The sequence below is a fragment of the Sus scrofa genome, chromosome 15 (assembly GCF_054392235.1).
Source record: "Sus scrofa isolate SSC_HxYL_T2T_F1_AM1 chromosome 15, Sscrofa_HxYL_maternal_Yorkshire_Landrace_v2.0, whole genome shotgun sequence".
NCBI classification, from domain to species: domain Eukaryota; kingdom Metazoa; phylum Chordata; class Mammalia; order Artiodactyla; family Suidae; genus Sus; species Sus scrofa.
Window position 1 is genome coordinate 30,699,723 of NC_139397.1, and position 27,022 is coordinate 30,726,744.

Below are 27,022 nucleotides of genomic sequence, written 5' to 3' on the forward strand. Positions count from 1 at the left end.
TTTTTTTGTCTTTATGTTATTTTTGTCTTTACTAGTGAGTTGTCTCAGAAATTTTCTTGTTTCTAATTTTGGCTATTCTTCTCTGCTTAGAGAAGTTGCTTTAATTTGTTGTAGAGCTGGTTTGGAGGTGCTGAATTCTTTTAGTTTTTGCTTGTCTAAAAAGCTTTTGATCTCTCTGTCGAATCTGAGTGAGAGCCTTGCTGGGTATAGTATTCTTGGTTCCAGGTTCTTCTCCTTTGTCACCTTAAATATATCTTGCCACTCTCTTCTAGATTTCAGAGTCTCTGCTCTAAGATCAGCTGTTACCCTTATGGGGGTTCCTTTGTATGTTATTTGCTGCTTTTCCCTTGTGGCTTTTAATATTTTATTCTTTGTATTTAGCTTTTGTCAGTTTGATTTGTATGGGTCTTTTTGTGTCTGTCTTTGGGTTTATCCTGTGTGGGATTCTCTGGGCTTCCTCAACTTGAGTGAGTGTTTCCTTTCCGATATTGGGGAAATTTTCAGCTATAATCTCTTCCAATATTTTCTCTGGCCCTTTCTCTCTCTCTCTTCACCTGCTGGAACCCCTATGATGCAAATGTTGGTACATTTAATGTTATCCCAGAGATCTCTTAGATTCTCCTCAATTCTTTTCATTATTTTTTCTTTATTTTTTTTGTGGCAGTGATTTCCACCACTCTGTCTCCCATGTCATTTATTCATTCTTCTTCCTCCATTTTCCTGCTGTTGATTCCTTCTAGCATATTCTTCATTTCAGATATTGTGCTACCATCTTAGTTTGCTTGTTCTTTAAGTCTTCTAGCTGTTTGTTAAACATTGCTCATAACTTCTCTATTTGTGTCTCCATTTTTGTTCTAAGGTCTTAGGTCATCTTTTCTATCATCATTCTGAATTCTTTTTCAGGCAGTTTACTTGTCTCCTCTTCATTTAGTTGTTTTTGTGTGTCTTTGTTTTGTAACTTTTTCTGAAAGCTATTTCTTTTTCATCTTATAGAATCTGAATTTCTATGTTTATTGTCCCCTTGATGATAGGTATATAGATGCAGCAGCTGGTGCCTTGTCTTGGAGTTCCCAGGGGTGGTAGTGGCTCATGTGTACATAGGGAACATGATGGCAGCAGTGGTATTACACTAATTCCCCTGAAGCTGGGTGGCTGTTAGGAATGGGGTCCCAGTGAGTGTTGGCGGTGGTTCACGGTTCACAGGATTGGTTTTTTTGGGGGGGGGCGGTCAGGACTGTCTCCTGTGGCCCCTTCTGCTTCCAGGTAGCTCTCAGGACATTTTCATGTAATTGGCAACATCACCAGTTGATCTTGCAGTCTGTCCCTTTTCTGGGGAGACTCTAAGGACTGCTCTCTGTAGCGTGTTCAGGGAAACATGTGGGTAGAAGTCACCAGAAGCTTTTGTACTGCTCTTGCCTCAAAGCTGGTGTCTCTGATAATTTTTTGATTGAGACATTGGCTGGGTATATGTTTTTGCGTTGGAAATAGTTTTTCTTTGGGATTTTGAAGTCATTTTTCTGTTGTCTCTAATAACCACACTTGCCATTAAGAATCATAATGCTGGAGTTCCCATTGTGGTGCAGTGGAAATGAATCCAACTAGGAACCATGAGGTGGCAGGTTTGATCCCTTGCCTCGCTCAGCGGGTTAAGGACCTGGTGTTGCTATGAGCTGTGGTGTAGGTTGAAGACTTGGTTTCAGATCCTGTGTTACTGTGGCTGTGGCACAGGCTGACAGCTGTAGCTCCAATTCAACCCCTAACCTGGGAACCTCCATATGCCGTGGGTGTGGCCCTAGAAAGAAAAAAAAAAAAAGGCCAAAATAAGAATCATAATACCATCTGACTTTTGTTCCTTTGCATGTTTCATGTGTATTTGTCTTTCCCTCTATTTTGGAAGCTTTTTCAATTGTCCTTTATCCTGGTTACTCTTTAATCTCATAAAAATGAGCCTGGGTTTCTATCCTTTTTATTCAAATGATGGGCATTAACTAGTACCTTTAATCTCAAAACTTTAAATGACAATTACTGGGAATTACTCATTTTTAACTTTTTCTTTCCCTTTTCTTCAGTGTTCCTCTCTAGCATTCCATTATTTATGTTTTTGTCCTTTAACTTTCTTTTCTTTTTTTGTCTTTTTTTTTTTTTTGCTATTTCTTGGGCTGCTCCCACAGCATATGAAGGTTCCCAGGCTAGGGGTCTAATCAGAGCTGTAGCTGCCAGCCTACACCACAGCCACAGCAATGCGGGATCCGAGCCGCGTCTGCAACCTACACCACAGCTCATGGCAACACCGGATCGTCCACCCACTAAGCAAGGGCAGGGACCGAACCCACAACCTCATGGTTCCTAGTCGGATTAGTTAACCACTGCGCCACGACGGGAACTCCCTTAACTTTCTTATTTTTATTTTTGTTTTATTTTTTGGAGATTTCCTTCTTTATCACATGGTTCTTCCATTTAATTTTTGTTTTAGCTAAAGAAAATAGCTAAAGTTTTGTAAATTGTTAACCATCCTTTCTTCTTTGTTGTCATCTTTTTTTTTTGTCTTTTCAGGGCCACACCTGTGGCATATGGAAGTTCCCAGGCTAGGGGTCAAATCGGAGCTGTGGCTGCCAGCCTATGCCACAGCCACAGCAACACCAGATCTGAGCCACATCTGCAACCTACACCACAGCTCAAGGCAAGACCAGATCCTTAACCCACTGAGTGAGGCCAGGGATCAAACCTGCGTCCTCACGGATGCTAGTCAGATTCGTTTCCACTGAGCCATGATGGGAACTCCTCTTGTTCTTTATACACTTGTTTTCTGTACTTTCATAACCTCCTTCTTTTGGATGCTTATTGTTGCTGTGGTGTAGGTGTTGTATTACTTTGTTTTATATTTTATTTTTAACTTTTCTTCTGTTTGTTGCATGATATATTCACTCTGAATTTTTTTTTTTTGTATTGTTTTGGTCTCTCTTCTTTATATTAGAGTTTTCCCTCAATATGTACTGATTCTTTAATGGCCATTCATATTTTAAACTAAAAATGTAAAAAACTCATTAGACGAGTTTTTTTTGACTAGCACAGAACAGACTTTTCATTGGGGAATCCCCAAGTATCATTATGTGGAAGTTGTCTTTCTGACCTTTTAAATTTTTAATGGAAAAAATAATTGTCTATTCTTTTGCTGTGAGAATTATGGACATTTGAACTTGGCTACCATGTTTTTTTGCATGAACAAGGGAAGGAAAGTAATGTTCTCAGTTCTTAGTATGTAGGCTTTATCTTTCTAGTTTCTGTATGACACTCTCCTGCATCTTCTACTGGTTTTGGTTTCCCTAGGTTTAAGCTTTGGTTCAGTTTCTCTTTTAGAAAAACTATGATCTCATAGTAGGAGATGGTAACATGGTGGCATGGAATGGGAAATAAGATCAGGGCATTTCAGTGTTCCCTAAACAAACTTTCAACCAAAGTCCCTATTTTTAGCTATTATGGCACACTCACCCCCACCTTCTAACACAATGAGATTTTTAATTCCTGAGATATTCTGGGGTTTTGTGGAACTCCTCTTTAGGTCCTTGATATTCAGCTTTCTCCATTTTATTAGCTTCTTCACTTTTTTTTCTGCTTCTAGAAGTATGTTCACATTCTTTGCTATTGTTTCCTTTTCATACTTTTTGTCCTGGTGAGTTAATTCATTTCTATTTCTTTGTACTCATTTAGATGATATTTTAACCAGGACATCTCTTCTACTTACTTTCCCTTTTCCAAAAATTGGTTGAAATCCTCATCTCCTATCTTTTTCTCTCATATTCTCTTTGTTCTTATTATTTAATAGCTTTTAAATTCCTTTTCTTTGATGTTAGAAGGGTTTTCCTGGAAAATAGCTTCATTTTCCATTTTTAATAACATGTCTCTTTCCAAACTCTAGCTGTCTGTAGTTTTTGCTTGCTAAAATATTGCTATCCTTAAGAACTGTGGGGTGTAGTCATTAGTCACTTCGTCCATTTACTCATTAATTCATAAGCTACTTATTATGTGTTAGGCACCACACTAGGTGCTAGGAACACAAAGATGAATAAAACATGATCCTTGCCATTAAGAAGCTTACGCTCAGGGTATTCACGATTCTAATCTCAGTTTTGCATGGTGCTGCTAAGTTTTGTTATAACTTTGAGATATTTCATGGAATTATATATATTTTTCATAGATCCAGATAGATTTTTAACTAGTTCCCAGATTTATCTAAATAGCTATAAATATAGTTCTTGGATTCATATGTTTATTTACCTCTGTAATTACAAAAGTCCTTTTTTAGGTGAGTAGATTGCCACAGTTCATTCAGCTACTTTTGGTCCTGACCAGAATTACTTTGATAATTCAAATACATCTTAAGATTTGCTCTGCTTAAGAATCATAAAACATGACTTCCCTCTATGTAACTTTCTTCTACACATAGGAGTTTCTTTTCATTGAATGGATTCCTAGTGTTTCAGAATCTGCTGTTTTACCAAGTTCAAAGAGCTTTACAGGCTCTTATTTTTTCCTGAGGTTTCCAGTTTAGAGCACTCAAGGGTCCAAGAATACTGGTCAACATGGAAGGTTTTCTGAGCTGCAAATTTTGTCTCAGAACACTGTACTTTTCCAAAATTCTTGGTCTCAGAAATCAGTTCACTAAATGTTATATATTTACAAAACTTAGCTGACTCAGGTGAAGAAATAATTCTTCATATTTTTCCCAGCATTTTCCATATCTTTCATTCCATCAACTGCCTATGATTAGGGTGAAAAAAATTCGCAATTTTGTGATTCTTTTTTCTGCAGCCTGACCATTTTGTAATGTACATTCTGCTTTTTTTCATGATGATACCTTTCTTGAGTTTCAGAGCATTTTAATATTTCAGGATTTGGGGAACAAGTTTATGTTCTATTTATCTGAACTGTTGTTCTTTATCAATTCTATTTATATTCTCTCTTAGTCTTTTTGCTCTGAATAACTCCAGATTTTCAGTCTATCTCCCTGTAATAGAACTTCCCCTATAGTATGTTTCTCCCTATAGTATGTTTACATTAAATTAGTTCCTATTTCTAAATCCTTTCAGGTCTGTAGTATTCTTGGGTGACAGAACCAAAACTACCCTGGATTACATTTACTGGATTAAATTGTCATTATTTAATATTAGAACAGACTATTTGAAATTCTCTTATCATTTGCTATTTGTATTATAGTGGGAAACAAAGTGCCACAGCCATGTTTCAAAAAAGAGTTATCGGTTTCTTTTAGATATGTAAAAATTACAAAACATTGAGGAAAAGAGAAAAGATTTAAATAAATGAAGTAGAATACTATATTCATGGACTAGAAGACTCACTGTTTTTAAAATGACCAAAAATCGTGTCGGATTTTTGCAGAAACTGACATTTTTAAATCTAAGATTTATGTGCAAAGGCAGATGATAAAGTTATCTTTGAAGCAGAAGAACAAAGTTGGAAGATTCACACTACTTTTTCATTCTTTTTTAAAAATTTCATTGGGGGAGTTCCCGTTGTGGCTCAGTGGTTAGCGAATCCAACTAGGAACCATGAGGTTGCGGGTTTGATCCATGACCTTGCTCAGCAGGTTAAGGATCAGGCATTGCCATGAGCTTTGGTGTAGGTTGCAGACGTGGCTCGGATCCTGCATTGCTGTGGCTCTGGCGTAGGCCAGCGGCTACAGCTCCGATTCAACCCCTAGCCTGGGAACCTCCATATGTGTGGGAGCGGCCCAAGAAATAGCAAGAAGACAAACAAACAAACAAAAACAAATTTTATTGGGAGTTCTCATTGTGGTTCAGTAGGTTAAGAACCCAGCTATTACCCATGAGGATGTGGGTTTGATCCCTGGCCTTGCTCAGTGAGTTAAGGATCCAGTATTGCTGCAAGCAGCAGTGTAGGTCATAGATGCGGCTCGGATCTGGTGTTGCTATGGCTGTGGCATAGGCCAGCAGCTGTAGCTCCTATTTGTTGCCTAATATGGGAACCTAGACATGCCCCAGGCACAGCCCTAAAAAGAAAAAATTAAAGAAAATAAAAAATTTTATTGGAGTTTAGTTGGCTTAAAATTAATTTCACGTTTTTTTCATTTGTTTGTTTTTCATTTTAGGGCTACACTTGGGGCATATGGAAGTTCCCAGGCTAGGGATCAAATCAGACCTACAGCTGCTGGCCTACACCACAGCCACAGCAACACAGGATCTGAGCTGTGTCTGCAACCTACACCACAGCTCAGGGCAATGCTGAATCCCCAACCCACTGAGCAAGGCTAGGGATCAAACCTGCATCCTCATGGATACTAGTCATATTCATTTCCGTTGCACCACAACGGGAACTCCCAAAGATCCACTCTTTTCCCCCCCCCCCCGTATAGGTATTACAGAATATTGAGTAGATTTCCCTGTACTATACAGTAGCTCCTAGTTAGTTATATTTTATAAACTGTACACACTGTTTTTTTTTTACATTTATCAAGAAAGTAGAGACACATAGATCAGTGGAATGGGGAAAGGAATCTAGAAATTGACCCATACATGTATGGTCAACTGTTTTTTTTAATTAAACTTTATATTTTATTCACATATTTTCATGTGTGAGAAAGTTGTTATTTTACAGATGGAAGTAGTGAAGAGTAAAAGACTGAGTAATGGGTTCAACATTATGCAACCAATAGGTAGAAAACTAAAAAAAAATTCAAACAGGTCATCTGATTAGTACTCCCAAGATTTTTTTACTACATCATGCATTCTGCCCCCAGCCAGGAATATGATGCCAGCCCTGATGCTTCTACTTAATCTCCTTTTGTTTCTCTTTTTTGTTTGTTTTCTCCCTTTGTCTCTCTGTCACTCCCTTTTAAACCTTAATCCTTCCTTTAGTTAAGTAATAGAATTTTCCTATACTATGTCTATTGAGCCCTTTTTTCAAGAATAGAACATTGTTATCTACATATCGAAAAACACTTGCTTATAAATCAACTGTAATTTTAAAAATTCAACTGAAAAACAAAACAAAAAAAACACTTGCTCACGATGGGCATCCATCTTGCCTCAGAATGTCCTTTGTGTGATGACATGGGACCTGATTTGCTTTTATGGTCCAGTTTATTCAGAATTATGTTGTCATAAGCATAAGCTCTTGGGAGAAGGGATTTTCTTATTAATATCTCATGAGTTATTTCTTGGGAGATATAGAGTATTTTGTTTGTGCAGCACCATTTTGGAACATGTTAAAAAAAGAAATATGGTGAAATTAAGTTTGCATGTTGAATCTTACTTTCTGCTAGTCCCGATATATAGCTTATTGCCAGATTCTGTTGAATTTGTTTTTTTCTGCTAATTGGTTTTGTTCTAGTCCTTTAATGCTTTCTACAGTAGTCTTCCAAATCAGGGTTGATACTATAAACTTGTCTTAACACCTTTGGGCCCAGATGCCAGGGTCAGTTAGGGAGGTATGGATTCTTAAGAGCCCAATCTTAGTGCTGGACCTCTAACCTCTTTGACATTAATTTTCTTCCTGGACTTCCTTAGTCTTGTCAGAAATTCTGGTTTTATCCTAGGTATTATTCAGAAACAGCCAGGTGAAAGAGATGTATGGGGCAAGGAATGCAGAAAGGGCACAGAGCTTTCATGCCCTCTCCAGGTGCTCCACTATCCCGAACCTGTATGCATCCACCAACCTGAAAGCCCTCTAGTCAATTGATTTTTGACCAAGATGCTAGGCTATCCTATGAAGAAAAGTGTCTTTTCAACAAATGTTTTCTGGAACAATTAGATAGCCAAATCCCCTCCCTCCCCCCAAAAAAGGAAAATAAAAGCAGTTCAATCTAATTTAAATAAAAATGGATTATAGAGGACTCTGGGAAATGCAGTAGGAAACATCAGGACTCTGTCTCTAGACCTATTAGTATCTTAACCTAGACAATTGCACTAGCAGAGTCTGTTTGATATCACTATTTTGAAACTCTGGAGTATATTGAAGACTTGCAACTTCCAGGGGAAGACTTGGACAGTAAATTGTGGTTAATTTCAGTCAATTCCAACTCTTGCCACAGTAAAAGCTACCTATCACACACCTCTAGCCTTGCGGAAGGCAGCTATATACTTGCACACAGCTTGAAGGAGTCAGAGTGGGCAAATAAGACTCTATTCTCCAATTATCAAAGATCTGTGCTCAGATCACTGGTTCTAATTCTAATCACAGAGGTACAGATTAAGTGGGAGTATCCATTGTTGTTTCACCTTCCCCCTCCAGATAAACTGACTTTCAGAGAATTTAAGGGGCTAGTACCATTTACCTTACCATCTCATTGTCCTAGTTTTCCTCTTTAAGAGACAGACATTAAATATAAGGACATCCCACTCCTGGACAGATAATCCAGATAAAACCATAATTCAAAAAGATACATGTACCCCTATGTTCATCATAGTGCCATGCACCACAGCCAAGACATGGAAACAACCTAGATGTCCATCTGACAAATGAATGGATTAAGAAGCTGTGGTCTATGAACACAATGGAATACTTTAGCCATAAAAAAAGGACTGAATTAGTGCCATTTATAGCAACATGGATGCAACTAGAAATTCTCACACTAAATGAAGTAAGTCAGAAAGAGAAAAACACCATATGATATCACTTATATGTGGAATGTAAACTATGGCATGAATGAACCTATCCACAAAACTGAAGTAGGCTCACAGACATAGAAAACAGACTTGTGGATGCCAAGGCGGAGGGGAGAGAGAGCAGGATGGGTTGGGAGTTTGGGGTTAGTAGATGCAAACTATTACATTTAAAATGGATAAGCAATGAGGTCCTACTGTATAGTACAGGAAACTGTATCCAGTCTCTTAGGATAGAACATGATGGAAAATAATATGAGAAAATGAATGTATACACATGCCTTGGTCACTTTGCTGTACAGCAGAAATTGGAACAACAGTGTGAATCAGCTATACTTCAATTTAAAAAAATTAAAAAATAAAGATGAGGACATTACAAAATAATCACATGTATGAGTTAAATTTGAAAGTGACCACGCATGCCAAGGAAAAGGCATTAGCTCAGAAGAGAACTGAAAAGATCTTAAGTTTATACCAGAGGCTGATCCTTGACACAGAGACAGTCTATTAAAAAAATAATAATAACAATAACAAAAAACAGCAGAACATGCAGAAGGGGAGAATCTGGTTTATGGAATTACCATATTATTAGTTTCCAATGTCCAGTTTTTAACAAAAATATCGTAAGGCCTACAGAGAGGAAAGTGTCCCATTCAAAAAGTAAATAAATCAACAGAAACTATCCTTGAGAAAGACCTGATGACAAAGCTCCTAGACAAAGACTAAAACAGCTATTTTAAAGATGCTCAAAGAACAAAAGGAAGGTGTGGAAAAAGCCCAGAATATGATGAATGAACACAATGGAAATATTAATGAAGAGAGAGAAAACCTAAAAATGAATCCAGAAAAGGAATTCTGGCACTAAAAAGCAAAATAACTGACATGAAAATTTCAGTAGAAGGATTCAAAGGCAAATGTGAGTAGGCAGAAGTAAGAACCAGAGAACTTGTAGATAGCAAAACGGAGGAGTTATCTTGTGGCAGAGTGGGTTAAGGATCCAGCGTTGTCACTGCCGTGGCTTGGGTTGCTGTTGTGGCCCTGGTTTGACCCCTGATCTGGGAACTTCCATATGCTGCAAGTATGGCCTAAAAAGAAAGAAAACAAAACAAAAAAAAGATAGGACAATGGAAATTTTTGAGTCTGAGGAACAGAAAGCAAAAAGAATGAAGAAAGGTGAATGGAACCCAAAGGGTCTGTGTGAACCATCAAACAGATCAGCATGTGCATTATGGAGTCTTAGGAGAAGAGAGAAGAAAGGGGCTGAGAGAATATTTGAAGAAATAAGAACTAAAAACTTCCCAAATTTGATGAAAGACATGATTATGAACTTCTAAGAAGCTCAACAAACTCCAGAGTAGGATAAACTGAAGGTTATCCACATCCGGATACATCATTACTCAAACCTTTCTAAAAGCCATGACAAAGAGAATCTTGATAGCAAAAGCAAAGCAACTCATCACATAGAGGAGATCCTTGGAAAGATCATCAGCTGATGTCTTAGAAATTTTGGAAGCCAGAAGGCATTGAGCTGTTACTACCTTATGATCCAGTAATTTCACTTGTGGGTATACACTCCTATGTGTGTGGTTAGCACATCCAATGAAATATTATCATTCTTATAAAGGAAAGGAAATTCTGATATATGCTACAAGACGGATGAACACTGAGGACATTATGCTAAGTGCAATAAACCAGTCTCCAATAGACAGATACTGTATGTTTTCACCTGTGTGATATACTTAGTCAAAATCATAGAGACAGAAAGTAGAATGTGGTCACCAAGGGCTAGCAGTAGGAGGGAATGCAGAGTTGTTGTTTAAAGGGTTTAGAATTTGGTTTTATAGGATGAAAAGAGTTACGGAGATGAGTGGTGGTCATGTATTACAACATTATGAATGTATTTAATACTGTTGAACTGTATACTTAGAAATGGTTAAGGTGGTCAATTTTATGTTGTGTAAACTTACCACAATTGAAAAAATGAAAAAAATCAATTAAAAATAGATTGTAAACCTAACTATAAAATGTAAAACTATAAAACTTTTTGAAGGAAATAAAGGAGAAAAATCATTGTGACCTTGGGGTAGGCAAACATTTTTTATAAGACACAAAAAGCATGACCTATAAAAGATAAATGTGATAAATTTTACTTCATAAACATTGAAAAGCTCTTTTTATTTATTTATTTATTTATTTACTTACTTACTTACTTATTTGTGTTTTTGCCATTTCTTGGGCCGCTCCCGTAGCATATGGAATTTCCAAGGCTAGGGGTCTAATCAGAGCTGTAGCTGCCAGCCTACGCCAGAGCCACAGCAATGCAGGATCCGAGCCGTATCTGCGACCTATGTCACAGCTCACGGCAACGCCGGATCGTTAACCCACTGAGCAAGGGCAGGGATCGAATCCACAACCTCGTGGTTCCTAGTCAGATTCGTTAATCACTGTACCACCACGGGAACTCCTGAAAAACTCTTTTTAAAACACTGGCAAGGGAATGAATGGATAAGCCACAGATGAGGCAAAATATTTGTGAAGCACCTATTTGGTAAAGGAATGTATAATAAATTCATGTGTGTATAAATATATACATTTAAGAATATACGAAAACAATTTATAAAAGACTATATCAAATATCTCAAAACTCAATTATAAAACAAACAAAATTTTTAATGGTTGAAAGAGAGACCTCACCAAAAAGATAAGGTGAGGTCAATTAAGCACTTGAACAATGTTTATTAGAGAAATGCTAGTTAAAACCACAATGAAATAACCAGTATACATGCATTAAAAGAGATAAAATGTTTACAGACTGACAATACCAAATGATGGCAATGCTGCTGAACAACTTGATGTCACATGCATTGCTGGTGGAATGCAAAACGGCATAGGAACTTTGTGGGGAAACTATGCCAATTTTTTATAAAGTTAAACATATTCTCACCGTATAATACAAAGATCCCATTATGGGTATTTAGTCAAGATAAATGAAAACATATGTTTACTCAAAAAATATATATGTAAATGTTTACAGCAGTTTTTACTTATAGTTGCTTGAAACTGTCCAGATGTCCTTCAGTTGGTGAATGCACAAATAAATCATGAAATCGCCATACAGTGGAATGTATTACTCAGCAATAAAAAGGAGTGGCCATAAACTTCCTATTTCATTATCGCAAACCAATATTAAGTGCCTATTGAAACATGCCTTCTTTTTTAATTATATATGGTCAAAAAGGAAGATAGAAAGATTGTGTTTATTCTTGTTTAGAAAAGGAGAAACAAATTTTTACTTTGTAAAAAGTTGAATGAGAAAATGGCTGTAGTAATTCTGAAAGTTTTCAAGGTTCATGTTTCATAAATTCTTTAGAGACATTTGAAATACTGCTAATTTTAATTTGTTGCGAATTACATTTCCTTTATGTTTAGTTCTTTAATTCTACCCTAAACCATACTGCTACTACTTTGCCCTTAAAAAATATTTTTTTATTTCTACCTTTCCTCTTTCCTGTATACACCTTACTTCTTTGCTATTGTACTTACAAATTTGTTTTATAATTTTCTTTCCTTGACGTAAAACTAATGAACTTTAAATTTCAGAATCCCTCACATGTAGTAGGCCCATTTCAAGGCTCTATGGAGGGACTTTGGCAATTTTCAATTTTATGTCCTATCAAATTTATAGAAGTAGGCTACTTTAGAAGACTTTTTTTTTTTTTTTTGTCTTTTTGCCTTTTCTAGGGCTGCTCCTGTGGCATATGGAGATTCCCAGGCTAGGGGTCTAATCGGATCTGTATAGCCGCTGGCCTATGCCAGAGCCACAGCAACGCTAGATCCTTAACCCACTGAGCGAGGCCAGGGATCGAACCTTCAACCTCATGGTTCCTAGTCGGATTCGTTTTCGCTGCGCCACAGTAGGAACTCCAGAAGTAGGCTACTTTAATCTCAATAGATTGAAAGATCTCTTTTCAGTCCACCATTGTCATATATGTATATACACATATGCACATATATACACATACATATTTAATTATGTTGTAATGTTGAGTGTCAGCAAGCACTTTGTCAGACAAGCTAAGAGGAAACTGTATTGGGGACACATTTAGTTTGAGCTTAGTGGGCTATATTTATGAAGTTTTCAGTAAATTTCCTTGTTAGGTATTGTTAGGTAATAGCTAGCCATTCCAACATAGGGATGCTTTCCAGGAATACTACGTGTTGTACTGCAGTATGAACTTATCCTCTAGCAACTTGTTTAAAGGATGTGGGTCCTGGAGGAGAAGCAGGGTGGTTAAATTGTGTAGAGCCAGAGGATTTATCTGTAAGTACTTCTTCCACTTCTCTTTTTTTTTTCCCTCATGTGTGGCATTTGGAAGTTCCTGGGCAAGGGATAGAACTAGAGCCACTGCAGAGTAGTTATGACATGAGCCACAGCGGAGGTCCTCTTCCCCTTCTTACAGCTCATATGTGGCAGAAACTTGATGGAAGTTATTTCAGTTTTGACAACAGTTCAAAAAATTTTTATACAACCTACCAATAATAAATTATGAACCTGAAACTTTTTAAAATGATGTTTTTTGTTGTTGTTGTTTAAAAACAACTGCACCCACCGCATATGGAAGTTCCCAGGCCAGGGAATGAATCCGAGCCACAGCTATGACCTACATTGTACCTCCAGGATCCTTTAACTCACTGCACTGAGCCAGGGATCCTAACCTGCACCTCTCCAGTGACCCAAGCCACTGCAGATGGGTTCTTAACTGTGCCACAGCAGGAACTCCTAAAAACTGTTTTCAATGAAAAATAAAATTTGATCACCTATACTTGGGTAAAATATGTATTATGATTTTTTTAAAGAAAATATTACAAAGTTGTTATATAAAGAATCAATGCAGTCAAAGTATAAGCAGTGGAAAATGTTCAGAAAAGCATTAGATGTGTATCCAGTTAATTAATGAAAATGTCTTATTTTCCTGAATTTGGAGACGTATGTAGGTATTTATACATTTTCACATTGTGAAGTTTGTTGTGATATTTTCCCTGAATTGAATTTTTTAAATTACAAAAGCATTATTTGCTTATTATAAACAACCAGAACACAAAGTACAGGCATGCTTCCTTATTTTACTGTGCTTTTTAGATATTGCATTTTTTACAAATTGAAGGTTCTGGCAACCCTGCATCAGGCAGCTCTGTCTGCACCATTTTCCCAGTGCTCTTTGCCCATTTCATGTCTCCATATCACATTTGAGTAATTCATTCTCATAATATTTCATACATTTTTATTATTATTATTATAGTTGTTATGGTGTTTGAGATCAGTGATCATTGATATTATTATTGCAGTCAGTGAAGGTTCATATGATGGTTAGCATTTTTTAGCAATACAGTATTTTTTATTAGAGCATGTACATTGTTTTTTAAAATGCTATAGTATAAACATAACTTTTTACACGCAATGGGAAACCAAAAAATTTGTGTGACTCACTTATTGTGATATTTGCTTTATTGTGGTGGTCTGGACCCATGGTATCTCTGAAGTATGCTTACAGAAACAAAATGGAGGGGTTCCCATTGTAGCTCATCGGGTTAAGAACCCAACGTAATGTCTGTGAGGTTTGATCTCTGGCCTCACTCAGTGGGTTAAGGATCGGGTGTGAGCCCTCTCCTGGAGGGGGAAGGAAGCCTCATCGGTATAAGCCTGGTACTGTATAGCATCTAAAATTAGATTGTTTCAGTGTCAAAACAGACCCGTGCTTAAGGAACATAACTAATGGTGCTCTGTAGGAGGCAGGTGAGGCCTGTGTGTTTGGCCTATGTGAAGATACCTGTATGTTGTCTGTATGTCTGTACCAAAGTGGAATAATTGTGCCAAAAGACTTTCACCTAGCATGTTGTACACCTGCAAAATATGTTGCAGTGGTGGAGAGCGTGCTTAAGAATCCATTTTAATGGCAAACCTTTCATCCTCAAAAACAATATCCAGCAGATCCTTCTTTCCATTATCTATAGTTTTAAAACATTAGTTTCTTTCCTGTTGTTTTTTGTCCAGTTTTATTGAGATATAATTGTCAACAATAAGTTTGAGGGGTTTTTTTGCTTGTTTGTTTTACCATGAGGTCATATTATACCTAAGTATCTTGATTGTGAATGGAAAAATAGGTGACAAAATCAGGTATTGGCAAGTATTTTTAAAATTTTCATTAGTGTGTAAATTTTTAGTATTAATATGGAGACTAAAGCATTAAAGGAAGACAGAAGACTTAAATGAACAAGCTTTAGTAACTCAGTTAATTTTTTTGGCCACACCTATGGCATGTGGAAGTCCCCAGGCCAGGGATTGAACCCATGCAACAGCAGCTATCTGAGCTGCTGCAATGACAACACCAGACTCTTAATCCAGTGGGCCACAAGGAGACTCTTCAGTAATTCGGTTTATAACAATTATGGACAAACTTATTAAGTTTTTTGCAATGCTAATGCCTTTTTTTTTATAAACAAATACATTTCTTTTTTTTTTCCTTCTCTCTTTCTTTTTTTCAGCCATGCCCACGACATATAGAAGTTCCCAGGCCAGGGATTGATTCCAAGCTCCAGCTACAACCTACACCACAGCCACAGCAACACCAGATCCTTTAACCCACTGTGCTGGGCTGATCTCTGCAGCAACCCAAGCTGCTACAGTCAGATTTTTAACCCACTATGCCATAGGGGAGATCCCCAAATATATTTTTGTATTGATGACAACTAAATAGTATCTGTAATTTTATCACACAGTACTTCCATCCATTCGCTATATTTTTCTAATTAGTTGTACATGCAAATACATGTTTTTAATGTTGTTGGTACAATTACTGTATGTTTGTTATCAAAATACATTAAACTAAAAAAAATCAATATTAGCAAGTTCCAAATTCCTCACAATGACACTATTTGTGTTAAAATACCTTTAAATCCCAGAGTTCCCATCTTAGCACAGTAGAAACGAATCTGACTAGGAACCATGAGGTTGCAGTTCCATCCCTGGCCTCATTCAGTGGGTTAAGGATCTGTCATTGCCATGAGCTGTGGTGTAGGTCGAAGATGCATCTCAAATCTGGTGTTGCTGTGGCTATGGCTCAGGCCAGCAGCTATAGCTCCAATTAAACCCATAGCCTGGGAACCTCCATATGCCACAGGTGTGGCCCTAAAAAGCAAAAAAAAAAATAAAAATAAAAATAAAATCCCACCAAAATGAGTAATTATTTAATTATTAATATTATGAGTTTATTACGACCCAGCAGGATTTTTTTCCTTTGTTAATTATTCTCTAATAGCTATTTTTAATACTAGGCCCATAGAAGATGATGGGAAATTTTGTGAATTTGTGTGTGGGTTGTCATAGTGATAGAGGGACACTATCAGACCAGCTCTCTGGATACCTAAGTTCAATAGATCCACCAGATTTAATACCTACCCACAGTGCTTGGTGCCTCCAACTCCTAATCTTAGAGATCTAGAGGATAACTTTCTTCTTGCAAGTATTTTAATTTGTAGCTTGCCTTCTTTTGTCAAGTCAGCTACCACTTGTATGTCAGACTTCTAAATGTTTGTTGAGATCACTTACACTCTAACATTTTCTCTCCCCTCTCTTTCATAATAATTTGTGCCTTCCCCCCTCCCTTTGCTATCAATCCAGTATTTTCAAAGGAAGAAGAGATCACCAAGTGATTCACCTCCCATGCTTAATAGCTCAGTGAGAGATAACATTGTCTCCTAGAGTTTGTGGACAATATTTTAGGTGGTTTTGGTTGTTATGTAGACTGGCTGGGGTACTGATAGTTAGTGCTTAGTTAGGGCTAGATCTGCTAAGCGCACTGACATATGTGAGCCCGCCCAATGCCGGTGGTATTCAGTTGTCAGTTCATCCTAGCCTTGCATTAACTCAGTATAAACACTATGTTTAAACACTAACATTTCCTATAGATGAGAGTCATGTATAATCTTATTCATTGCTATTTCTAAAATGGAGCTTTTTGAAACTAATTTGCATTCAGAAATAAAAGTAAAACCGGCATCATGGAGCCTGATCATTAAAGGAAGGACATGGTGGATAAATTGTTTTCTTACTCTAGCTTTCAGCTTTGCTGCATGTTTTTTCTTCATATTAACAGATATTTTGGTAAAAGGCCTCAGTGGGATTGTAGAGGGGCATCAAATCTTAATGAACTTCATCAGCTATTAAGTGACATAATGATTAGAAGATTAAAGACTGAAGTTTTAACCCAGCTGCCCCCTAAAATCAGACAACGTATTCCATTTGATCTTCCATCAGCAGCAGCCAAGGTGAGAACCCATGTTTGATTGAAAGTCTTATTTGAAATCATTTTAAATTATACTATGAGAGATTGCATGTATTTCATATTTCACAAAAGGAAAAGTCTGCTTTCTTAAAATAGATTTAATTAATAGAGCCATATGGATCGGCTTTGTATCATTTCAAGAAGAGAGCAGAAAAAATTTAAATTTAGTCGTCAAGTAATATGAAAAGATTTAGTATCTTAGTCATTAAAAAATATATTTCTGCTGAATATAGAAAAAAAGCACTTCAATTGAGACATATATTTAGTATTAAGAATTCTAAGTATTTGTAGGATGCAAAACCCAATAGTAGCAAAGGAAGTTGTGTTTGTTTTTGTTTATTTTACTTTTTTTTTTTTTTTTTTCCTTTTAGGACTGCAGGTATGGCATGTGGAAATTCCCAGGCTAGGGGTCAAGTTGGAGCTGCAGCAGCCGGCCTACCCCACAGCCACAGCAATGCCAGATCCAAACCATATCTGAGACCTACACCACAGCTCATGGCAATGCCAGATCCTTAACCCACTGAGTGGGACCAGGGATCCAACCCACATTCTTATGGATACTAGTCATGTTTGTTTCTGATGAGCCACAACTGGAACTCCAAGAAGTTGTGTTTTTTGCTCTAGGAGTTTTTTTCAAGTATGAGTACCTGTCTCTTATAATAATTTGAATGCAGCCTTTTTTTTTTTTTTTTTTTTTTTAGGGCTGCACTCGTGGCATATGGAGGTTCCCAGGCTAGGGGTCTAATTGGAGCTGTAACTGCTGGCCTACACCACAGCCACAGCAACACAGGGTCTGAGCTGTGTCTTTGACCTACACCACATCTCAAAGCAACGCCAGATCCTTAACCCACTGGGCAAGACTAGGGATCAAACCTGCTTCCTCGTGGATGCTAGTCAGATTCATTAACCGCTGAGCCATGGCAGGAACTCCACAACCCCATGTTCTTGAAATCTTTAAATTCTGTGATCATGTTGTAAGATGTGAAGTTCACATATTAGAAAACCAAAATTGTGTTTTAACTAATCCTTATCTACACTTTTGAGGAGTACAGTGCTTACATATTCACTGAAATTTCTTCAAATCTGCATGTGGCGTTGTCAACAAAAGCTATTTTTTGCCTTGTGTTACCTTGAAAGCTTAATATAGGCAATTTGTAAATGTTGAGATTTTATATTAAATAGCTCATAATATATACAATATAATAAGTTTTCTTATTTTCTGTATTCGCTATTTTAACATTACAAAGAAAAAAAATTTTAGTATGTGATTACATTATTTTTATTTAAATAATATTCCTCAAGTCTTTATGCTTACTCAAATAAAATCATACCTTTTTTTTTTTTTTTTTAAATGGCCACATCTGCTGCATGGAAATTCCTGGGCTGGAGATTGAATCCCAGCCACAACTGTGACCTACACCACAGCTGTGACCAACGCCGCAGCCGCAGCAACATAAAATCACACATTTTAATAAAAAAACTTTGCTACTATATATTTTCACTGCTGTGCTTTCTTTAAAATTTTTATTTTTACTTAAAAATTTTATTTTATTTAAAATTTTCTTAAATTTTTATTTTTACTAAACGTTCCTATGTAAGAGAAAGCTTCAATTGTTTGATTTACGGTGTTAGCTAAGGGCTTGGCTTTCTAGTACAAGTTGTCATTGCTTTCTGTCATTGCTTTCAGTCACAACTATGTGACTGAACTACGGCCACCTCTACACCAAGGTTTTTAAATGAACACATTGACATCTTTGGGAATTTTCTTATATATATATATATATTTAAATAAGTAGGATATGATTCATTTAATTGCTCCATTCTTTATGCTGTATTTCTAAACATTGTTATTTTCTTCTACATAGGAATTAAATTCCAGCTTTGAAGAGTGGGAAAAATTAATGAGGGGTCCAAATTCAGGTGCCACTGAGTCCATCATGGGGTTGATTACTCGGATGTTTAAACAAACTGCTATTGCCAAGGTACTTGTGGCTGGGCCATCATGATACATGACAAGTTGTCTTGATACAAATTATTTAATATATTTAATTTTTAAATTAAGCAACTTATTTGCATACTGCAGCATATCTTTTCCCTTTAATTTTTTAACTTTATTACAGAAAAATTCAGACATATTCAAGGTGAGCAGTAGAGTAATGAACACCATGATACCTGTTCATATATTGATCCTTTTCTATGTATAGGTATACTTTGATGAAGGAGTATAATGTATTTTACACTTTCTAATTTAAAGGACTTACAGATATTCATCTTTGTTGCCAGCTTTTCCCATGGTTTTACTACATAATTGCTATGAATAATCTTTTTTTATTTAAGTCAATCATTTTTAATTGGTATTATGTTCTTAGATCCTTACAGAGATAGATGTGCTCATGTTCTGTTTGCCCAAAAGTGCAAATTAGAGGCTTTTGGGGTTTTTACATCTCAGCGTGACTATCAGGTCATCTCATTGTACGTTGTTGTTTTTACCAGTATGGTTGGACTTACCCTCACTAATGAGTGTCATCCATCTCCAATTCTGAGATTTTTTTATAACGTAATTTTCTAAAGAGGGGTTTACTGGGGTATAATCTACATACAGTGAAATTTGTCCTTTTAAAATGTGTGGTTTGATGAGGCTTAACAAATGTGTATAGTCGGTCACCACTACAGTCAAGATAAAGGATATTTCCATTACCCCCCAAAGTTCCTCATGCACCTCGGTCTTTCTTCATTTCCCTCACACTTATTCTCTAGACTTCGGCAGTCACAGATCTGCTTTCTATCACTATAATTTTGCCTTTTTCAGAATGTCGCAAAAATGGAATCCTATGGTAGGTAGCCTTGTATCTGGCTTATTTCACTTAGCCTATAGCTTTTGAATAGTGATCCATGTTTTTGCATATGTCTTTAGTTTTTTTCACTTTTATTTGTGAGTTGGTTTATTTGTTTTTTGAGATTCTGCATATAAACGGTATTTGTCTTTCCTTTCTGACTTATTTCCCTTAGCACAATGCCCTTAAGGTTCATCCATGTTGTTGCAAATTTCAAGATTTCCTTCCCTTTATGGCTGGATAATACTCCATTGTCTCTGTGATATAAATATACAAACACACATGTATATATAAATACACACATATATATGTATATAAATACTACTTTTTATTTATCCATTCATCCATCATTGTACACTTAAGTTGTCTTGACTATTGTAAATAATCCTGCAGTTAATATGGGGGTGCATATATCTTCTTGAGTTAGTGTTTTCATTTTCTTCAGCTAAAAATTATAGGTTTAAATATCTAGTTTTATCAGTAATTTCATTAAATATAAATGCTCTAAACCCAGCAATTAAAAGGCATGAATTGTCCAATTGCACAAATTATTTGATATTGCTAAGAAATTTTCCTTAAGTATGAAGGTTAAAGGTTAAAAATAAATGGATGAAAATAATAATCAAAGTAAAACTGAAATAGAAAAATATTAATATGAGATAATGTAGGCTTCAAAATGATTAAAGAGGAAACTTACATAAAGATAAGTTAGTCAATTCATTAGTTACTCATAATAGTCATAAGTATGTACATATATATTAATTAACTAAAACTAATAACTAAAACTTTTTTATAAAACAAAAGAGAAATAAATACCTCCCAAATAATTTTTTGAAGCTGGGATTACTCTGATACCAATAGCAGGTCAACACATCAGAAGAAAACTACAGACCAATATCCTTCATAAATGTAAAAATCCTTAACGAAATATTAGCAAATCACGTCTACCAATATGTAACAAAGTATTTATGCCAGCAAAATGCTTGTATAATATTAAGTTATTCAACATATTTCACCACATTAACAACCTAAAAACAGAAAACAATATGATTATCCCAATGAAAGCATTTAATAGAATTCCACATCCAATCATGATAAAACATCTCAGCAAACTAAGGGTAGAAAGGGACTTTCTGGAGTGTCCGTCATGGCTCAGTGGAAATGAATCTGACTGGCATCCATGAGGATGCAGGTTCTATCCCTGGCTTTGCTCAGTGGGTTAAAGACCTGGCATTGCCATGAGCAGTGGTGCAGGTCGGAGATGTGGGTAGGTTCTGGCATGGCTGTGGCTATGGCTGTGGTGTAGGCCGCAGCTGCAGCTCCTATTTAACCCCTAGCCTGGAAACTTCCATATGCCATGGGTGCAGCTCTAAAAAGACAAAAAAAAGAAAAGAAAAGTAAAGAAAAGGACTTCCTCATCCCAGTAAAAGGTTATAAGGTTATTTGTGAAAAACAAAATTATCATCATAGTTAATGCTCAAAGACTATTTGTGAAAAACAAAATTATCATCATAGTTAATGCTCAAAGACTGAATGCTATTCCCCTAACATCAGATTCAAAATAAAAGGGTATACTCTCACCACTTTTGTTCAGTACTGTTTGCTTAGGCATTGTTTTTAACTGTGCTGTATGCTAGAAAAAGAAATAAAAGCTATACAGATTGAAGAGAAGTAAGATTGTCCACATAGAAAATCAAAGACCTCTTTAAGCTACTAGAAGTAATGAGTGATTTTATTCATTAAAATCACAAACTAAAAATCATTTGTAGTTCTGTATACTAGCAATAAAAAATTAGAAATTGGGAATTTTAAAAAGTACAGTTTACAATAGCATTAATAAACATGAGCTACTTTGGGATAAATTCAAGAAAAATATACTTGATATTGTTAAGATACATATTCTCTTTAAATTAATTTGTGTACTCAATACAATGATAGTCAAAATTCCTAGAGTTCCCATCATAAACGAATCTAGCATCCATGAGGACGCGGGTTCGATCGCTGGCCTCGTTCAGTGGGTTAAGGATCCAGCGTTGTGGTGAGCTGTGGTGTAGGTCGAAGACGTGGCTCGGATCTGGTGTTTCGTGGCTGTGGTGTAGGCCGGCAGCCGTAGCTGCGGTTCGACCCCTAGCCTGGGAACCTCCATATGCCTCGGGTGCGCCCCTAAAAGGACAAAAGACAAAAAAAAAAAAAAAATTCCCGTAGTCTTTTGTGTAGAAATTGACAAACTGGATGTAAAATTTATGAGATAATGCAAAGGACTTACTGTAGCCAAAGTAATTCTGAACAAAGTTGGAAGACTCACACCACATAATATATTTACTATAAAGTTACAGTGCTAAGACTTTGTGATATTTGCATAAAGATAGACGTTTAGGGAGTTCCCGTCGTGGTGCAGTGGTTGACGAATCCGACTCGGAACCATGAGGTTGCGGGTTCGGTCCCTGCCCTTGCTCAGTGGGTTAAGGATCTGGCGTTGCCGTGAGCTGTGGTGTAGGTTGCAGACGCAGCTCGGATCCCACGTTGCTGTGGCTCTGGCGTAGGCCAGTGGCTACAGCTCCGATTCGACCCCTAGCCTGGGAACCTCCATATGCCGCGGGAGCGGCCCAAAGAAATAGCAAAAAGACAAAAAAAAAAAAAAAAAAAGATAGACGTTTAGGATAATGAACCAGAAAAGAGAGCTCAGAAATAGACCTCGATGTCTACTGATCTTGGGAAAGAGACAAGATAATGGGGAAATGATGGTCTTTTCAACAAATTGTACTAGGGCGATTAGATGCCTATCAAGGGAAAAAAAAAAAGTCGCTTTTTTTTTTTTTTTTTTTTTTTTTTTTTTTGGGCTTTTTAGGACCACACCCGAAGCGTATGGAAGTTCCCAGGCTAGGAATTGAATAAGAGCTGCAGCTGCCAGTCTACACCATAGCCACAGCAACTTGGGATCCCTGACCCGCAGAGGGAGGCCAGGGATCAAACCCGCATTCTTCTGGATACTAGTTGGATTTGTTTCCTCTGCCCCACAATGGAGACTCCAAATATGAGTCTTGTTCATTATTTCATACCATACATAAAATTAACTTGAAGTGGTTCCTTCTTCTTACCTTTCTTCCTTCCCTCTTTCCTACTCTTTCTTTTTTTGGGGGGGCGGGGGCTGTGCTCACGGTATATGGAAATCCCAGGCCAGGGTTTGAACCTGCACCACACAGTGACCCATGCTGCTTAAGTGACAACACTGGATCTTTAACCTGCTTCACCACAAGAGAACTCCTGAATCATTTCTTAAATATGAAAGTTAATTTATAAAAACTTTAGTAGCGTACATGTTTTAGAATATCCCATCCTTTGTGTAGGAACATTGGTTATAGAAAGCACATACCGGAGTTCCCATCATGGCACATTGGAAACGAATCCTATTAGGAACCATGAGGTTGCGAGTTTGATCCCTGGCCTTTCTTATTGGGTTAAGGATCTGGCGTTGCCGTGAGCTGTGGTGTAGGTTGCAGATGCGGCTCCAATCTGGCATTGCTATGGCTGTGGCATAGGTAGGCCGGCAGCTACAGCTCTGATTAGACCCCTAGCCTAGGAACCTCCATATGCTTCAGGTGCGGCCCTAAAACGACAAAAGACACACACAAAAAAAATCAAAAAGCACATACATTTTTAAATTTTTAAAATTTTTTATTTTTCAAATTTTATTGGAGTATAGTGGATTTAATATGTTGTGTTAGTTTCAGGTGTACAGCAAAGTGAATCAGTTATACATACACATATATCCATTCCTTTTCAGATTTTCTTTCCCATATGGGTCACTATAGTATATTGAGTAGATTTCCCTGTGCTATACGGTAGGTCCTTATCCACTCCATTTATAGCAGTGTGAATATATCAGTCCCAACATCCCATCTTATCCCTCCCCCAAACGTTTCCCCTTTGGTAACCATAAGTTTTGTATTGAAATGTTTGAGTCTGTTTCTGTTTTGTAAATAAGTTCTTTTGTGTAAGTTTTATTAGATTTCACATAGTAGTGATCTCATATGATATTTGTCTTTTACTGTCTACTTACTTCACTTAGTATGATGATTTCTGAGTCCACCCATGTTGCTAAAAATGGCATCATTTCATTCTCTTTTGGCCAAGTAATTTTCCATTGTATTTTTGTACTGCATCTTCTTTATCTGTTCCTCTGTGGATGCACATTTAGGTTGCTTCCATGTCTTGGCCATTGTAAATAGTGCTACAGTGAACATTGGAGTACATACATCTTTTCAAATTATGGTTTTCTCTGGATATATTCCTAGGGGAGGGATTGCTGGACTATATGGTAGTTCTATTTTTAGTTTTTTAAGGAACCTCCATACTGTTCCCCACAGTGGTTGCACCAATTTACATTCCCACCAACAGTATAAGAAGGTTCCCTTTTCTCCACAACCTCTCCAGCATTTACTGTGTAGACTTTTTTATGACGGCCCCTCTGACTGGTGTGAGGTGATAACTCATTGTAATTTTGATTTGCATTTCTCTAATAATTAATGATGTTGAGCATCTTTTCCTGTGCAAGAATGCATATACTTCAAAGGAAAAACAAATGGCACTCAAAACATTAGTACTCACAGTGTTTAAAAGTATAGAGTATGGAGTTCCCATTGTTGCTCAGCAGGTTAAGAACCTAACATAGTGTCCATGAGGATGCAGCTTCAATTCCTGACCTCGCTCAGTGGGTTACGGATCCTGCATTGCTTCAAGCTGTAGTGTAGGTTGCAAATGTAGCTGGGATCCAGTGTTGCCATGGCTGTGGTGTAGGTCTGCAGCTGCAGCTCCAGTTCGACTCCTAGCCCGGGAACTTCCATGTGCCACAGGTGTGACCCTAAAAAAAAAGAAAAGTAAATAAATAATAAAAGTATGCTGTATGAAAGACAGTGTTTTGAAAATACAAACTATGGATTATTAGAAAATATTTACAGTGCATTCCTTGTTCGATTTTTCCATTTCATAATTTTTGGTTTGATCAGTATTCATTGTTTGCAGTATAATGATTCTGTTAAACATTTCACAGTTGAGCTATAATTACATTTCTTTTCTTGTACAACTGTTGTTTTTCTTAGAGTTAATAGCTATCTTGTTTTTTGTTTGCTTGCTTAGCTCTCTTTGTACTTACTACTGAGTATAAGATGCTGCTTAAAGGAAAAGAATATAAATGAAAACCTTTTAGGTAATGTCCAATGTGTGGTAAGACGTCCTAGTTAGAATCAGCAGTGGCTAATAGTCAGTAGGAAGTTGCATCTAATTCCTAGGATCCTTGAAGAAAAAGGAGGTTAAAAAGTCACTTTTCCCAGATTGGGACAAAGATGATTGGCAGCAGCAGACCAATCCTTACCATCTCGACTTCCTAGTTTTTAATTCTTTTTCATTGCCTCCCTTTTAGAACCTCTGTCCTCAATCACCTATGTAAATTGTAACTATATATTTCTATTCCTGGGCTGCAATCAGAAATAATTAGTTGATAGCCTTAGCACACTGGAATTCTTAATACGTTTTCCCCAGAAATATTATTGATACTCAGTAGTTAGAGTTTAAAATAACTATAAATAATGCAGTTTTCTACATTATAGATGTAGCTAACCTTGTGGGGAGGTATCTGGTAATCATTTACATTTAATATTGTGTCCATGAAAAAAATGCATTTTGAAGTTCTCCGAAACCAATTTGTAAATGAACTTTTGAAATACCAGAGATGATAAATTAGTTACTGTGTGGTATGCATACTAGTGTTGAAGCTTCCTGTCTTTGACTAAGTGTCTTCCTGACCAATTCAACACATATTTATTGAGTGCTTACGATGTGGCAAGGATTATGCTTGCCACTAGAGAGGCGTGGTGAACAAGACATAGTGTCTACCTCTCAAGGAACTTGTGGTCTCTTGGGGAAGACCACAAAATAAATGTTCAACGACAGCAGAGTATATTGAGTGTTTTTTAAAAAACAGAGTGTTGTGGAAGGACTTAGGAGAAGATGCCCAGCCCAGTCTTGGGGGTTCAGGAAAAATGTTACAAGGTTTGAACAAATAAGATTTAGCCAACTAAATAGAGGGGAGTGAAAAGGGAAGGGGGTGGGGCTGGATGGAGTATATTTCAGACAGGTGCATAGTTTGTGCATACTCACATAGATTAACCAGACATGCCACATTTAGGGAACCAGAAGTGAGTCATCATGATGAAAGCCAGCATGTCAGGGAGGAATTCTGAGAATGACTAGGCTGGAGATCATAGCAGTAACCCCACATCATGAAGGTCACAGTTCATAGTGTGTCATTTATCCTAGGGGTTCTGAGCAATCAGGTATTTTGTAGTAGAGTAAAATGATAGATTTGCACTTTAGAAAAAGAATGGTAGCTACAGGCATACCTCATTTTGTTGAGCTTTGCTTTATTGTACTTTGCAGATCACATTTTTTACAGATTGAGAGTTTGTAGCAATGCTATGTCCAACAAGTCTTAGTGGCATTATTTTTCCAACAGCATTTGCTCACTCATGTCCCTGAGTCACATTTTGGCAATTCTCAAAATATTTCAAACTTTTTTATTATAATTCTTGTTATGGTGATCTGTGACCAGTGTTCTTTTGATATCAATATTATAATTGTTTTCAGACACCTGGAACAGTGTCCACATAAGATGGTGAATTTAAGCAATAAATGTGTTTGTTCTGACTGCTCCACCGACCAAGTGTTCCCCCATCTCTCTCCCTCTCCTTGAGCTTCCCTATTCCTTGAGACATAACAATATTGAAATTAGGCCAATTAATAACCCTACAGTGGTCCCCAAGTTTTCAAGTGAAAGGAAGAGTTGCACATCTCTCATTTTAAATCAAAAGTTAGGAATGATTAAGCTTAGTGAAGCTTAGGAAGGCATGTTGAAAGCTGAGACAGGCCAAAAGCTAGGCTTCTTGCCTTGAACAGTTAGCCAAGTTGTGAATTCAAAGGAAAAGTTCTTGAAGGAAATTAAAAATGTTACTCCAGTGAACACATGAATAATAAGAAAGCAACATTGTCTTATTACTGATATGGAGAAAGTTTTAATGATCTGGATAGATGGTCAAACCAGCTACCGAGTTCCCGTCATGACTCAGTGGAAACAAATCTGACTAGTATCCATGAGGATGCAGGTTCAATCCCTGGCCCCACTCAGCGGGTTAAGGATCTGTTGTTGCTGTAT

The 27,022-nt window shown here is 36.9% G+C and overlaps 1 protein-coding gene across 5 annotated transcripts in view; it reads left to right on the top strand.

Annotated features, from left to right (window-relative positions):
- The window catches only part of ZRANB3 (zinc finger RANBP2-type containing 3), a 302,772-nt gene that overhangs the window by 203,944 nt on the left and 71,806 nt on the right, over positions 1–27,022 (top strand). For all 5 annotated transcript variants that reach the window (XM_021075255.2, XM_021075253.2, XM_085001387.1 and 2 more), the window contains 2 exons: positions 16,793–16,964; positions 18,847–18,963. In XM_021075255.2, coding sequence (XP_020930914.1) covers positions 16,793–16,964; positions 18,847–18,963 — 289 coding nt within the window. The remainder of the gene's footprint in view (positions 1–16,792; positions 16,965–18,846; positions 18,964–27,022) is intronic.